The sequence below is a fragment of the Rhinoderma darwinii genome, chromosome 8 (assembly GCF_050947455.1).
Source record: "Rhinoderma darwinii isolate aRhiDar2 chromosome 8, aRhiDar2.hap1, whole genome shotgun sequence".
Lineage (NCBI taxonomy): Eukaryota > Metazoa > Chordata > Amphibia > Anura > Rhinodermatidae > Rhinoderma > Rhinoderma darwinii.
In genome coordinates, this window is record NC_134694.1 from 94901624 (window position 1) to 94917898 (window position 16275).

Here is a 16275-nt window from a genome sequence, read left to right on the forward strand (position 1 = left end):
GCAGTGAACTTAGAAATGTAAAAAGAAGTACAAACGTAAATTGTAACAGATTTCTGATGCAATTGCATTGAAAATAACAGCGTTCAGACGTAGCGCTATATTATGAAGCCCCTTACCACTTTTTTTAAAAACCTGCAAAATGTTGGGGAAAGGGGCGTGGCTTCAAATTGCACCAAATTCGCCCTGCACTCAGGGGGGCAATGCAGAGGTCGAGATCCGCATCAAACCGTCAACAACGTCTGCGAAAAACCCGCAATGTCTGAACTCAGCCTAAGGTAATTTAACCCTTGAACATACCAGTTGCTATACCCAGCTCGATGCACATTATATACCCAATAAAACTTTGCGCTGTTTATAAAGGTTTTTTTTCTGCAGAGCAGCTCGCGTTTTGTGGTTTTTTTTTTCATTGAAACCTCTCATTCTTATTAAATGCATTACAGATTATTACATGGTCATTTTTGTGTGAAAGAAAAATTGTTAGAATAAGAAGCCTTCAGCATGGGCAGTCATTTTATTATAATGTTGCTGCTGTGCTGTAAACACCAGCTTAAGAAGAAGACTTGCTGGACTTTGTAGTCCCTCTCGGAACTCGGCTGGTACCGGGACGGGAAACTAGGGGTAAATCCAATCACAGACTTCTCCCTAGCAACAGCAGCAGCAACAGCCGCTGTGCGTGATCCTCTCCTGCGCATGCGCAGCCCGGGGCGGACAGCAAGAGAGCGGCAACACCGGGGGAAGGAAAGATGGCGGACGGCAGCGGCAAACTGAAGGGGCTGCGGGAGCAGATGGGTAAGAGACAGCACCCCTTCTCTGTAGGGAATGTAGGCGGCTGTTCGTGGGGCTGGAGCGGGAGATTAGGCGGCGGGAAGTACGAGGAGCCGCTATAGTGGGCTGGAGGCTCTGGGAGGACGTGGCCTGTCATGGAGGGAGAGCTCAGGAGGGGCTGCCCTGGCCTATTACCCGGGGTCCTGCAGGGAAGTATAGGACGTGTCACACACCACTCCCTGCCTCTTATCTGTGTCATGAGTCAGTGGAACTGATTGCAGCATCATGTCACACACTGGAGCTCTGCAACTAGTGGCTTCACAGATGGTGTAAAACTACAAGTCCCAGCATGCCCCTTGCCAGCTGTTTGCCCCTGCATTACACCTCTGGTCACTGACAGGCAGTGTTTATGTAGCTGCAGTGTATTATACAGGACGCCGTGCAGATTTTGCGTTATTTGAAGCGTTACAGCGTGATATTATTATACAATGTCACGGTTCTTCCTGACGTGGGCGGTCGGGTTACACTTTATCAAGCCTGGCGCATGGTTGGGCTGTACACTGGTCAATGCCAGGCTGTATCTGACATTGTGCACAGCTGATATGTGGAAAAGTGATGAAAAATCTGATGCTCACACCCACTGCGACCGGAAGCCTCCGCTCTTTTCTACATATGCCGCAATTAAGCAACCGCATTACCGCTGCAACATAAACCCATGCAGTTCTACTGGTCCAAACTGAGAACCTGTGGCCATAATACATACAGGAAAATATTGTATTATGGCTGTTAGAAACTGACCTTTGTCCTATCCTCAGGAAAAGCTGGGTCACAACAATAATGGCTGGCATTACATCACTGCAGAGTTGTCATCCAGCTTTTCTTATCTCCTGAGTGGATATATCTACCTAGTCCTTCACCCCACTATGTCGTATTGCTCCATAACAAGTCATGTTTGCCATTCAGGAGTCTAAAAAGTTTGGTGGTAATTACTATTGGAATTGTAGTGGCATCTGTGTTGCCACCCAACTTTCCCGGGAACAGATATATGCGAGAACTGTCAAGTCAAGGGCCTGCACTTAGTGATTGTTTTATTTTGTGGTGTATGGAAGTTGCTGGTAGTATTAGATGTGTGTTTGCGGCGCTGTGGGGTGTGCTCTTGGGTAGGGACAGTCATATGAATGCACACAGGAGACCTGATCCCTGACGTCTCCGCAGCTTCCTCCCATAGCTGAGATCCAGAGTTCTGCTCACAGTGAGGACGACTTCCTTTCATCACCATGTGAGGCACAAATGTGACATTACATTTCCGGGGCTTTTATGGGTTTCCTATGCCATGCGTCTACACTGTTTACTGCTTCAGCACTTCCTCCAGAGTTGTTTGGGTGACAGTGAGTCTTTATTGTTTAGGACACCTAGTAAAATATTAGTACTTTGCTGCAGAACAACTATAGAAAATGTTTATTATTGTGCCATCCAAGTCATAACAAGAACTTGAAATATTTTTAGCTAAACGTGTGTTCACTGCAACTGCGCTATTGTTTCCACCAAAAAACTGAAACCTTACGGAACGGAAACTGTTTACAACGGAAGCATTACCATTGAAATCAATGGTAATGCCATGGGAAGCGCTGGTTTCTGTTTGCCTTTCCATTGATGGGTTCCTCCGACGGAAAGGTCTTACGGAACACATGAACGGAAGCCCGACGCAGATGTGAACAGGCCATAAAGTGTAGGCCAGGGCTCTGTTCACATCTGCATCATGGTTTCCATTTATAACGGAAACCACGACATAGTGCTGGATACAATCATCGCCCGACAAACTTCAGTGATGTTTAATCGGTTCCGTCCTGGTGTCCGTTCCTTTAAAGTGAAGAATAGCGCTGCGTGGATCCCTATTTTTTCCTGTCAATTCTGACAGATTCTGCACCTCAGGCTTTGTGCACACTGATCGATCGAAAAAAAACGAAACCGAAATTCAGCGCAATTAATCAACGTCATCTTTAAGATTCAGATACACTTGAATCCAATGGTAGATCAGGGGCATTATACTGTGTGAAGGGCAGCTATAGGGGGCATTATACTGTGTGAAGGGCAGCTATAGGGGGCATTATACTGTGAAGGGCAGCTATAGGGGGCATTATACTGTGTGAAGGGCAGCTATAGGGGGCATTATACTGTGTGAAGGGCAGCTATAGGGGGCATTATACTGTGTGAAGGGCAGCTATAGGGGGCATTATACTGTGTGAAGGGCAGCTATAGGGGGCATTATGCTGTGTGAAGGGCAGTTATAGGGGCATTATACTGTGTGAAGGGCAGTTATAGGGGCATTATGCTGTGTGGAGCACTATGGGAGCAACATACTGTGTGGGGGCAAATTGATGATAAACCGCAGCGTGGATGGGACATGGTCTGTACTGCTGCCTGCATACTAGACAGTACTGAAGACAGTAGCCTAGGAGGCAGAGCAGGACGCTCTCCTAATGCTGCAATCTTACTTCACTATGCCCTAAACTCTTGCTCTATAATAATCCTTTATTATCTGTGTCGGTGGCTCCATACAAAGGCTACGTTTCCTATTCCATCAGACCCCATTCTAAGTCCATGCGGTCCGTCAGGCACTGATGATATTTGATGTATGACAGATCCAGCACTGTTTCTTGCTTTCCGTTGTAAACAGAAACCACGACGCAGATGTGAACAGAGCCTTATGGCCATTTACAAATTTGCAGCATTCCCTGAAGCACAGGTTTTGTAACTTTAGGCCCCATGCACACGACCGTGCCCGCGATTGCGGGCACGACCGGCCGCTGACTGACAGCCGCATTTTCGGGCCGTGCTCCCATACAAAGTATGGGAGCACAGGCCGCAAAATGCGAAAGAACGGACATGTTCCATAATTCCCGGAACATTTCCACGGCACTGACACCCTTCCGTAGTGCTACGGAAAGGTGTCAGTGTTCACTGAAAGTGAATGGCTCCGTTTTTGCGGACCGCGATTGCGGTCCGCAAAAACGGAGGTTTTTTGCTGTCGTGTGCATGGGGCCTTAGGGTATGTTCAGGCAGGCCGGATACACTGCAGATTTTCGTCAACAGATCAACTCTACAGCGTTTACAGCAGCAGCAAAGTGGATGTGAGTTTAACAAATTTCATCCCCATTCTGCAGCTCAAATCTGCACATAATTCATGCGGAAATTCAGCTGCGGTGCGACTTTATAATCCGCAGCATGTCAATTTATGCAACCGCTTCTAAACTGAGATTTTCCTCATAGATTTGTATGAGGAACATAACATTTGTTGTAAAAATCGCCAACTGTGTTTTGTTGCGTTTTTTTATAGTAATTCCACTGTTAAACCCGCAGCTATATTGCATTTTCGCTTCTCTTTCTGCAGGAAAAATACACTATTGCTGCAGTTTTCTGTGACGGATTTACCTGCAGATTTTTTAGATTCTGCAAAGGCTTTTGCATTGCAGAAAATACGCATCGTATCCGACCCATGGGAACATACCCTTAAATTGTCAATCATGTCTGAGCTTCCAGTGTCTGAAGGCCCAGTTCACATCAAGTTTTTTTGTTTATATTTAGCATGTACTCGGTCAGGAAAGCGCCCGACTTACATGCTAAACATGTCCACAGAGCTCCATTGTAAGATAGAGGCCAAAAATAGTGTCCTTTTGGCCTCCATCTGGCCTGTATACGTTAGTATACCACAAATAAAAAGGTATGGAGTAGTGTATTAGAGTACTATATTATATCCTGCAGAGTTCAGTAAAAAAAAATGTATGTTAAACATTTTACTTATTTTTTTCTTTTTTTTTAACATTGTAGCCAATGGGTGTCTGATGCCACTCTATGGAATCTGTCACAGCTGTCCATTAAATGGGTACGTCATGAGCTATTCAATAGCTTTTCATGACGTATCTGTTATAGGATGCCATTATATACTATGGGTGACTGATGCGTTAAATGAAGGCCCATCAGTGGCATTCGTCACCCATAGTCTATAGTGGTATCCATGTAACGTATGCAATGGGTCATAAGTGTTCATGACGTAGCCATTAAGATTTAGACCACAATATTCACACTGGCGTTAGATTCTGTTCTTTCAGGTTTCGGTTGCTTTATGACACAGAACAGCATAGTCTGCTGTACCATGCTGCCCATTATGGGCAGCGTGATGTGCTGTTCTGCCTGTCATAAAGCAACAGAAACTAGCTAACTAAAGCGTAACGCATATATCTTGTAAAGAGATGCTATTGTCCAGTAGTGGCAGGGATTTGTGGTTTTGACTTTTTGTCATTATTCATATTTAATCACATTGAAGACTCAGGCTACGTTCACACGTAGAAAAGATTTTAACAAATCTCATCCACGCGCGGCGAAAAAATTCCCTGTACAAGAAATTGGCCTGCTGTGCAGAGTTTTTAATCAGCAGCATGTCAATTTATGATTTGGAACGGTTGTGGATATGTTGAAGATTTTCCCCATTGAGTTTAATGGGAAAGGGGGAATTCGCAATATATGCCAAATATTGTGATTTTTGGTGCGGGAAAAGTTGCGAATCTACAGTGAAAATTGCAAGTACAGAGAAAACTAACATATTTCCACATCTCGGATGTGAAAAACAGCATTTTAACACGGAAGTTTAACACGTTCGTGAAAATAAGGCCTTACACGGGGATGTTCTGCCGGCAACGATGATAGTTTCAGTATTTAAAATGATGCGATCAGCAGATGAAGGAGCGTTTGCTGGTTCATCGGGTGATTGTTGCCCTGTTTACACAGCACATTACTGTATGACACCAATTATACTCTGATATGAGAAGGATGTCCTGTTAGGGCATCCTGAATGAATAAAATTGTGGGTACTTTATTAGATGCAGTGAGTGTTTATTATTAGATCTATGTTGAACACATTTAATTTCCCATGATTATTATTTTTTAGTATATCATTTTCTTGTAATATCTCATTCATTCCCCATGATAACCTGTATAAAATTAAGACAATCCCTTCAGAAAAAAGTTCTTCATGTCGGTTAATGTTTGCTGTGTTTTATTGTTTCTTGCTTTTACTTCGGGTCCGATATGGGCCGTGAAAACCAGCGCCGATCAATGAGACATCTCGTTGATCAGCACTCGTTTGCTGTTTCACAAGGAGCAGTGCTTGGTTATATATGGACTATGGAGACGAGCGTTTTATTACTACGATCACTCGTCCCCATACATTTCCGTCATGTCGGCAGCACATCTCCGTTTACACAGAGAGATATGCTGCTGGCAATGATAATATTTATTGCTGCAGAAACTATACAATCAGCCGATGAACGCTCGTTTGCCCGATAATTGACCCGTGTAAAGGGGCCTTCGCTTTCATACGGTTTATTGTTGTCTATAATCTGTTAATTAGTAGTATGTTTTATTGTCTATGTCCAATTTAGCTTAGAGATGGAATCCACTGCCAGAAGCTTATTCCCTTCCTTTCATGTGTATGGGGTGTCAAGGGGAATAGCTGTCAGCTGATGGTTAAGCTGACCGCTATTGTAATTGTATGGGCACCTTAAAAGGGTTGTCTGGTGTAGAAAAACAATTTTTCGGATATTCTGAGTTCATAGAAAGAAGTCTGCTTTATAAGCCAGAGCAGAGAGCAGCTAGAAAGATCATCTCTCATTCCGCAGGACCTCGCATGTCCTTTCATTATTTGGACAGCCTATTGATTTCAATAAAAAATGTATAATGCCTCATTTCACCTGTGGAGACACTGCAGGGAAATTAAACACTTGCGCAATTCTTCCCTAGATTATAGCTGATTGTTGGGAGTCCCAGCAGTGGGAAAACCTGCGATTTGCTTATTATTTGGTGACCCTTTTAATAAAAAAGAGGTGCGTCCCAAGTGGACAACCCCTTTAAAGCCTCACGTGTATGCATGGGGACTGCATTGCTTTAAAGGGAGTCTGTGACCAGAATGTCTGTATTAAACTAGTACCAGGGTATTGTAGAGGAAACTAACCTGTTTCTAACATGTATTTTTATTTTCTGCTTACTGCCTCCTTTGTAGAGAAATAAGTTTTATTAAGTTACCATTGCACCTAAATGCTCATACTTCGCTCCCCAGTTCAACTCCCCTCCCTTCTTATATTGATTGACAAGGACCAGGCAGCGTAATCGGCGCGTTCATGCCTCGCCCCGTACTATTGGTAACGCGCGCGTTCCTGCTCTTCACTCAGCGCATGCGCAGTACAATCTTTCCTCTCGACGTTCTAATTGGCCATACTGCGCATTCGCTGAATAAAGAGCAGGGACGCTGCGCATGCGCAGTACTGCCGATTGGAAGGTCGAGCAGAAAGATCGTACTGCGCATGCGCCGAGTGAGGAGCAGGGACGCGCGCGCGTTACAGATAATACAGGGCCAGGCATGAACACGCAGATTCATTTGAACTGGGGAGCGAAGTATGAGCATTTAGGTGCATTGGTAACGCCCTCATTGCACCTAAATGCTCATTAGTATAAACTTAATAAAACTTATTTCTCTACAAATGAGGCAGAAACTGAAAATAAACGTTAGAAACAGGTTAGTCTCCTCTACAATACCCTGGTACTAGTTTAACTCGGACGTTTTGGTGACAGACTCTCAAGTCACATGGGACGAAACATCTTCACAGGAGGCCAGCCGGTAAAGCAGGGATACATCGCTACGAAAGTGCCAATGAAGGTGCAACGGTAAATCTAGCCAAAAACTTGCACCAACATAAACACAAATTAGTGCAACTTTTGAATGGAATTTCCTGCAGAATTTTGGTCGTGTTTGCTGCAGAATTTTTCCCAGCAAATTCAACTTGTAAATATACCCTTAGGCTGCATGCACACATTGCGTAATTTAGTGCAGGAAATCTGCATGAAAACCGCATGTAAACGAAGGTAAGATTCACAATTTATATTGTGGTTTTTTTATGCGGTTTTGGTGCTTTCTTTTAAATTTTGATGTGGAAACAGGTGCAGCATTTATGCTGTGAGATTTTCGTAAAAAGTAAACTATCTTTAGGATCAGACCCTTTAATGCATCATGCACACGTCAGTGTGCGCTGGCCGGGTCCCATCAGTGATCCGTGGAAAGATAGGACATGTTTATCTTTCCACGGATCAGAAAACCGGGTTTGTTTTCACAGACCCAATTAAAACTAAAGTAAATGGGTCCGTGAAAACTATCGGGTGCCACTTCGATGCCGTGAAAAACGGCCCGAGTGGCACTCTGTCATGCGCAATGGGCATAAGGGACATTTTGTAGATGTTTTTTGGTATTAATCTAGTGTTTGATAAATATTCCTACTAACCAGCCCCTAGACTGTGCCACAGACAGAGTTGCCTATTTCACACCAATTTGTAACTATTGTCCATTTAACCCCTACACGATTATTAGTTATCGTAAGGTTATGTCCTGCTATGCAGAGAGTTGAAGCATATATGTTATATAAAGGTCATTCTAATTTAAGAATAAAACCCTGTTCAGAAACTGTCAGATGACACGTGAATGGCAGCGTGAAGAGTTACGTCCTCCTCACAATTCATCACTTCACAAATGAGCTCTGGATGTATCGTAGCAAGTTACTATGTGTCTGAGAATAAATGTTGTGGCCTCTGAATGCTTTTATATCTGGAAAGATTTTATTTTTTATGCCTGTGTTTTGAAGTATTAGCAGGTTTAAAGAGGCTCTGTCACCGCATTATAAGTGGCCTGTCTCCTATATAAGGAGATCGGCGCTGTAATGTAGGTGACAGTAATGCTTTTTATTTAAAAAAACTATCTTTTTTCACAACGTTAGGAGCGATTTTGGTTTATGCTAATGAGCTTTCTTAATGCCCAAGTGGGCGTACTTTTACTTTCGACCAAGTGGGCGTTGTACAGAGGAGTGCATGACGCTGACCAATCGGCATCATGCACTCCTCTCCATTCATTTACACTGCACTAGCGATATAGATATATCGCTATGTGCAGCCTCATACACAAGCCCTAACATTACTACAGTGTCCTGATAATGAATACACATGACCATCCAGCCTGGACGTCATGTGTACTCAGAATCCTGACACTTCTGATTCTTTTTTGTGAGATTCCGGCAAGTGAAACCAAATCTTGCGAAATTACAGAGCTAAACGAGATTTGGTTTCACTTGCCGGAATCTCACAGAAAAGATTCAGAAGTGTCAGGATTCTGAGTACACATGACGTCCAGGCTGGATGGTCATGTGTATTCATTATCAGGACACTGTAGTAATGTTAGGGCTTGTGTATGAGGCTGCACATAGCGATATATCTATATCGCTAGTGCAGTGTAAATGAATGGAGAGGAGTGCATGATGCCGATTGGTCAGCGTCATGCACTCCTCTGTACAACGCCCACTTGGTCGAAAGTAAAAGTACGCCCACTTGGGCATTAAGAAAGTTCATTAGCATAAACCAAAATCGCTCCTAACGTTGTGAAAATAGATAGTTTTTTTAAATAAAAAGCATTACTGTCACCTACATTACAGCGCCTATCTCCTTATCTAGGAGATAGGGCACTTATAACGTGGTGACAGAGCCTCTTTAATGAAAATGTTGAAGGTGTATTCCCATAAACGTCTAACTTGGTTCCCTGACCCCTTTCATCAAGCCAAGGCATACGGTGGACACATATCGGAAGACACTTAAGGGAGGGGCAGCTGCATGTGGGCGCGCATCTCCTTCCATTCAAGTTTGTAAATGACTGAAACAGCCAATCAAGCATTGTGCTTCAAAGGGGTATTCCCAAAATCACAAATTATCACCTATCCACAGGGTAGGTGATAATTTTATGATTACTGGAGATCCCAGCTACTGGGACCCCCACTGATTGTGAAAATGGGAATACCGAACCTCTAGATCCCCCTAACGGCACCCTCCGCAGCGAGGAGGAGTTTAAATGGAGCAGCAGTCAAGTATGCACCCGCCCTTCCATTCACTGTCTGAGAATGACGAAAACAGCCGAGCTCTGTACTCAGCTGTTTCTGTCATTCCCATAGACTTTGAATGGATCGGCATCACGCATTCAATGTCTTCTCACTGTGGTCGAGCAGTGAGGAGGAATGGGGTAGGCCCCGTTCTCACCAAATGTGGGGCCCCCAGCGATCAAAGCATTATCACCTATCCACATTTTATGGTTTTTGGCATATCCCTTTAACTTTAATAAAGTAAGTGTCAAATTTTGGAGGCTTATTATATCTCATCAGTGGACAGCGAATGTGTCTACCACCCAAGGATTGTGTCTTTGTGCGTATCTGATCTGTTATTTCATAAATACGGTATTTTTTCGGACTATATTTTTACATTGTGCTTGTGGAAAAATGGGAAAAGTTGTTTTCACTTTTAAAAATTTCACATTACACATTTTATTAGTTCCCCTAGGGGTCTTGAACCAGCAATCATTAGATCGCTGGTACAATACACTGCAATACATGGATGAGTTATGGAAACGGTGTAACTCGCTGAGCTGTGCTGTTTCCGTAACTCCCATAGTAGTGAATGGCAGTTACAGAAGCAGCGTATCATGCTACTTCTGGGAGGACGGAAACGGCGTAGCTCAGTGAGTTACGCTGTTTCCGTAACTCGACCATGTAACCAGGAAGTGGCCAGAAGACAGCGGAGCCGGGTAAGATAGAACAGGGTTTAGGGGGCCCCGTTCTAGAGATAGATGCGGATCCCAGAGTTGGGACCCGCATCTATCTGACATTTATGACATATCCTGTGGCTATGTCCTAAATGTCCTTCATGGGAAAACCACTATAAATGCTGCGGTCGCTATTGACCGCGACATTTAACTAGTTAAACGGTCAGGAACAGAGCCATCACTGTTCCTGGCCGTTAGAGCAGCGTGTCAGAAGCTGGCGCCTGCAGTGTAGGGAGCAGGCTCCGCGCGTGAGCCCGCTCCATACATCATCCTCTCCCCCGCTCCATGATGTGTCGGCACATCACGGGTCGGGAAGGGGTTAAGTAAGGAGCGGTCAGGGGGCCCGGCGCTGCCGGGTCCCTTGACTGCCGACTATAAGACGCAGGGACTTCTTAGCAAGATTTATTCTTGCTAAAATCTGCGTCTTATAGTCCGAAAAATATGGTACTTACATTGTCTCAGAAAACTGTTTTCAATAATTTCTGACATGTCAGAAGTTTTTATTGTTGGGGGTCCAATCCCTGGGACCTCTGCCGATAACTGAAGGGGCAGAAGCACTAAGCTGGGGATCCTAGGTTCCGGGCGCCCACCATCAAACATGATAGAAGTGTTTTCAAACGACAGATACCCTTTACGGAAGTGGGACCCGCATCAGACATTTATGGCTTATCCTGTAAATGTATTTTGAAATAACCCTTTAAGAAAAAAATAGAGGAAAAAAATGTGTGACCTACTGCAATGCGTTTGTGTAGTTTTCCAGCTCACTTTACAATGAGCCTATAGACCTTCTATAAATAAACTCTTGTATTCTGTGTTTTCTTGTGGTTTCAATTTTTCTTATTTCTGAGCCACAAGCTATTTATTCATCAAGGGATATAATGCCGTCATTGTACTTGGTCCTTATATACTTACATGGATTGGCACTTTGTATGTGCAGAAGATGTTGCTTGGTCATCAGGACCATGGTGACCATACACAATGTTTTCTGCCCATAAACCCACCTCTTTTATCTGATATGATTGCTCTTAACACAATTAAACATTGCATCACTTATTCTTAAATGAGAAGTGTCTTAAAGGGTCCCTTTAATTTCCCATTATGTATACAGCTTATAATTTAAAATTAACATTATGGCGGCATACACTATAATTTTTTTTTTTATTAGACTCCTAGTTTGTACTTTCAGTTCTTTCAATTTACCTTGGGGAAGCTTATTGTCCTGACAATGGCAGTTACCATGGTGAAATGTCCTTTCCTTCCTGATTGCGTAGTAACACGTAGAAATAGACTATTGAGGATGAAGTCTTGAGAGATTTGGCTGCAGCAGCTCTCGTGATCCGGGAGTGTTTAACATCTCATATTAAATCCTCGTGTAAGCCGTGCAGCATCACAACAAAACCTACGTCTTTCATGTTCACACTGTGGTGCAGGTTCGGCATTTACACCAGGAATTGCTCACGGCATATATACTAAATGCACCCGTAGACTTCTCTAAACCCAACCTGTGCCAAAAGGGTGTCCTGCAATAAAACTTTTTTTTCTCGTTTATTACATTGGGGGACACAGACTGTGAGCTGTGTCCCCCAATAAACCGGACGAGGAAAGAATTAAACGGTGAGTACTTAAAGAAAAATGAATAAAAATACGTACATTATATATATATATATATATATATATATATTATATATGTCTCCTGTTTTTCCCTTCTATGGCAGTCAATGGACGATGTATGCAACTGGCACACAGTTTAGTCATTTTGGACTATACGTTTATCGTTAACATGTGTGCCAAGGGCTTGGTCTGTGCTGCCATCCTTAACTGCTGGCAGATTGGGCTGGTAGGATGGGGGCACATATAAGTACACACTACCAGCCCTTCTACTCGGTGTAAGTGATAACACACGGGTCTCCTCAGGAATAGAGCCGTTGCTTAGCAATGCATAGCCAACATGTGAAACATCTGGGTCTCCGCACTCTTGCGCAAATATGTATTACCCCCTAATTGTCACATTAACAGCAGGAAGGGGGTGTGGAGGAGGCAGACACTGGAAAGAGGAATCAGATGAGAAGGAGACATGGACAGGGGATCTGAGGCTTGGTTTTCACATCATTGTCAAAACGTGTTTTTCATGCGATTTGTGGAAACCAGTGGCGATTTGCAGACTTTGCTGTGATGTTTGCAATGTTTTGCATAAATGACATGAAAATATTTCCCTGAACAAAAAACAAAACAAAAATTACTGAACCCTTTGTGAAAGTTTTTTTTTTTTATTACTTGATTAAACGTACTTTTTTTTTATTTTTTTCCTCCCATCAACGTGCTGATACGAGGGTGTTTAGGGTGAAGTTGCTGGCTGCTAGCTGATCTCCCTGTACTCACACTATCTGCGAGGAAAGCTCAGGATAATCAGTCGGGGGTTAGTCAGTGATCTGTCTCCTAAGGGTATATTCACACGTGTGATCATACCCAAACTGTTGTTTTTTCCGTTTTTGAAGAAATCGTGTTGGCATGATACAATAAGTATTTCTGCACTATGAGAAGGGAATTGTTTTGATATAAATCAGATTGTGATTCTCCTGAATGTGTGTATGATAGTCACAATTAGAATATTAGACTACATAATTCAACATCCTCCTCTACCAGGTGATGGATGATTGGCCTGTCGTGCCCCCCCCCCCATATTAAAAGTCAATATGATTGGTGAAACCGTAGTTGAAGCTATAGCCTATACTTTTTCAGGGACCGGAAAATACCTTAGATGAACACTAGAAAAGTAAACAAACTTATTTGATTCAATCCTCCAATGAAAATACAATATTATAACTCAAAAACCGGTGACAGATATTCCTTACTCACCCATGTTCACTAGAAGGGCTGGCACATCCACTCAAACACCTGAGCAAGATGGCTTCTGCTAATCAGACCTAAAGTCTGGGTATTTTGGTAAGGCTCTGTTCACACTGATGTCGTGTGTTACGTTACTACAGGATTAATGACAAATTCGTTGACTTATTAGGACGTCCAACTAGCTTATTCTTTGCTTCATGAGCAATGGAAACCTGCCAAAGTGGTTCATAATGCCAATGTGAACAGAGCCATAACATAAATATATCTATTACTTTGTGGTTTTTGGGAGGTGTAGATCCAGCCCCGGACTTTGTCTCCCTGTTGGGCTTCTCCCTTTATCCTCCTACTGATTTTCTGAGCCGTGCTCGGGCAGGAGGAAACGTACAAAACTGTTTTGCCTGAGCACATTTCGGGCAGCAGTGTGCGTGCAGGGAGAGAAGCTTTTAGGCCTTATGCACACGACCATAAGGATTTTTACTGTCCGCAAATACGAATCTGCAAATATGGATGCATATCCGTAGCCATCCGCAATTGCAGAAGGGCCCATAGAAAACTTGTTCATAGACAGGGGAGTAGCTAAAGGCTCATGGGACCCGATGCAAATGTTCTTCTTGGGGGCCCCCACCCCCAAACTTCTAATGGCCGACGGCCCGCAGCTTTCAGCTGCATCGCTGGGTCTCCTAAGTGACCCAATGATGCAGCACTAGCAGCCAGGGGCCTCACTTAGATCTTGAAACATCAAGGGAAATAGCACCAATTCATATACCTCCCCCCAAAAAAATGTGTGCGTGTATGTAGATGTGTATATAGGAGACAGCAGATCTATAGCACAATGACTCTATATCTATGGATCGGATTAGATACAGTGGCTCATCAGACAGTATCCCACATGATGGGATTAGATGCAGTAGCTCAGCAGAGAGTATCACACATGATAGGATTCGATATAGGGCCCAATCAATAGCGCAGTCGACTGCGCTATTGGTTTTGTCAAGAACAATGGAACCCTGTCACAACGGTGACAAACTGAAACCTTTAGCAACGTTTCCGTCACCATGGAGATCAATGGTGAGGGAAACGTAAGCTGAGGTTTCAGGGGTTACCCGACAGAAACCTCAGACAGAACCCCTCAACAGAAGGGCAACGCTGATGTGTACACAGCCTAACACATATGGTAGGCTTAGATACAGGGCCCAAGTGCATGTGTGATATGGTTTGTTGGACCCTGTATCTCTGCCTAAGGTAGGCTTAGATACAGGGTCCAGCAGACAGTATTCTTATACAGTGTAACATTACTGTGCTGGGGCCCTGTATCTAAGCCCACAACATGGTATGCTTAAAGGGGTTTGTCCAGTCCCTAAACATTGATGGCCTATCCTCAGGATAGGCCATCAATAGCTCTTGGGTTAGGGTCCGACTCCCGGGACCCCCGACAATCAGCTGTTTTGAAGGGGGTGCAGCGCTCGTACAAGCGCTGCTTCCTCTTCATTTTGCTTACACTGAATCGCTGACAGGTCTGGCTTCGATCAGTTGCGACCGCCACGACCCCTATAGTTACGCCACTGTTCATAGACAAGAATAGGACACGTTCTATATATTGCGTATCATTTCTACGGCTCAGACACACCCGTAAATATACGGAAGGGTGTCCGTGGCCTATAGAAATTTAATAGATCCGCAAATTCATCCGTAATTACCTGATCTGTAATTACGGATGAAAACTGCGGTCGTGTGCATGAGGCATAAAATTACAAAAATATTTTTTCTGTTATTTAACCCCTTCGCGCTCAGGTCAGTAATAGTACGTCCTGCTAAGTAGAACGTTCGCGCTCAGGTCAGTACTATTACTGACCTGAGTAAACACGGCGCCATTTAATCCCGGCGCGTGTTTGAGCTGTGATACCTGCTGTTTCCGACAGCAGGCTATCACAGCTTAGTGTGCAGGGACCGATCGCGGTGGTCCCCGCCGATTAACCCCTTAGAAGCCGCGTTCAATAGCGATCGCGGCTTCTTAGGGGTTAAGCTGCCATCGCCGGCCTGCTACACGATAGCGGGCCGTGATGGCTACTATGGCAACCAGAATCCTAACAATGGACTCTGGCTACGCCATAGACGGAAGCCTAGTGGGTCCCGACAAAATCAGGACCCACTATGCTTGCTGTCAGCGAACAGCTGACAGCTCTAATACACTGCACTACGCATGTAGTGCAGTGTATTAGAATAGCGATCAGAGCCTCCTGCCCTCATGTCCCCTAGTGGGACAAAGTAAAAAAAGTGTAAAAAAGTAAAAAAAAGTTGTGTAAAAATAAGAAAATAAAAGATTTAAAAGTAATAAAAGTAAAAGTCCCCCTTTTTCCCTTATCAGTTCTTTATTATTAATAAAAATATATAAATAAACAAACTATACATAATTGGTATCGCCGCGTCCGTAACGTCCTGAACTACAAAACGATGTCGTTATTTATCCCGCGCGGTGAACGCCGTAAGAGAAAATAATAATAAACCGTACCACAATCACAATTGTTTGGTCACTTCACCTCCCAAAAAATGGAATAAAAAGAGATCAAAAAGTCGCATGTCCCTAAAAATGGTACTGATCGAAACTACAGTTCGTTACGCAAAAAATAAGTCCTCGCACGACTTTCCTGATGGAAAAATAAAACAGTTATGGCTCTTAGAATAAGGCAACACAAAAAGTAAATTATATTTTACAAAATGTATTTTATTGTGCAAACGCCATAAGACATAAAAAAAAACTATAAACATCTGGTATCGCCGTAATCGTATCGCCCCGCAGAATAAAGTGAATGTCATTTATAGCGCACGGTGAACGCTGTAAAAAAAATTGAATAAAAAACAATAGTAAAATTACTGTTTTTTTAGTCACCACGCCACCTAAAATTAGAATAAAAACTGATCAAAAAGTCGCATGCACCCCAAGAAAACTACAATGGATTCCTCAAGGGGTCTAGTTTCCAAAAAGG

At 43.5% G+C, this 16275-nt stretch overlaps 1 protein-coding gene across 11 annotated transcripts in view; it reads left to right on the forward strand.

Moving 5' to 3' along the window:
* Positions 1 to 681: 681 nt before the first annotated feature.
* MAP7D3 (MAP7 domain containing 3) overlaps positions 682 to 16275 on the forward strand; it is a 67657-nt gene continuing 52063 nt past the window's right edge. For all 11 annotated transcript variants that reach the window (XM_075835916.1, XM_075835917.1, XM_075835919.1 and 8 more), the window contains exon 1: positions 682 to 789. In XM_075835916.1, the coding sequence (XP_075692031.1) occupies positions 744 to 789 (46 nt within the window). In that variant the 5' untranslated portion in view covers positions 682 to 743. The remainder of the gene's footprint in view (positions 790 to 16275) is intronic.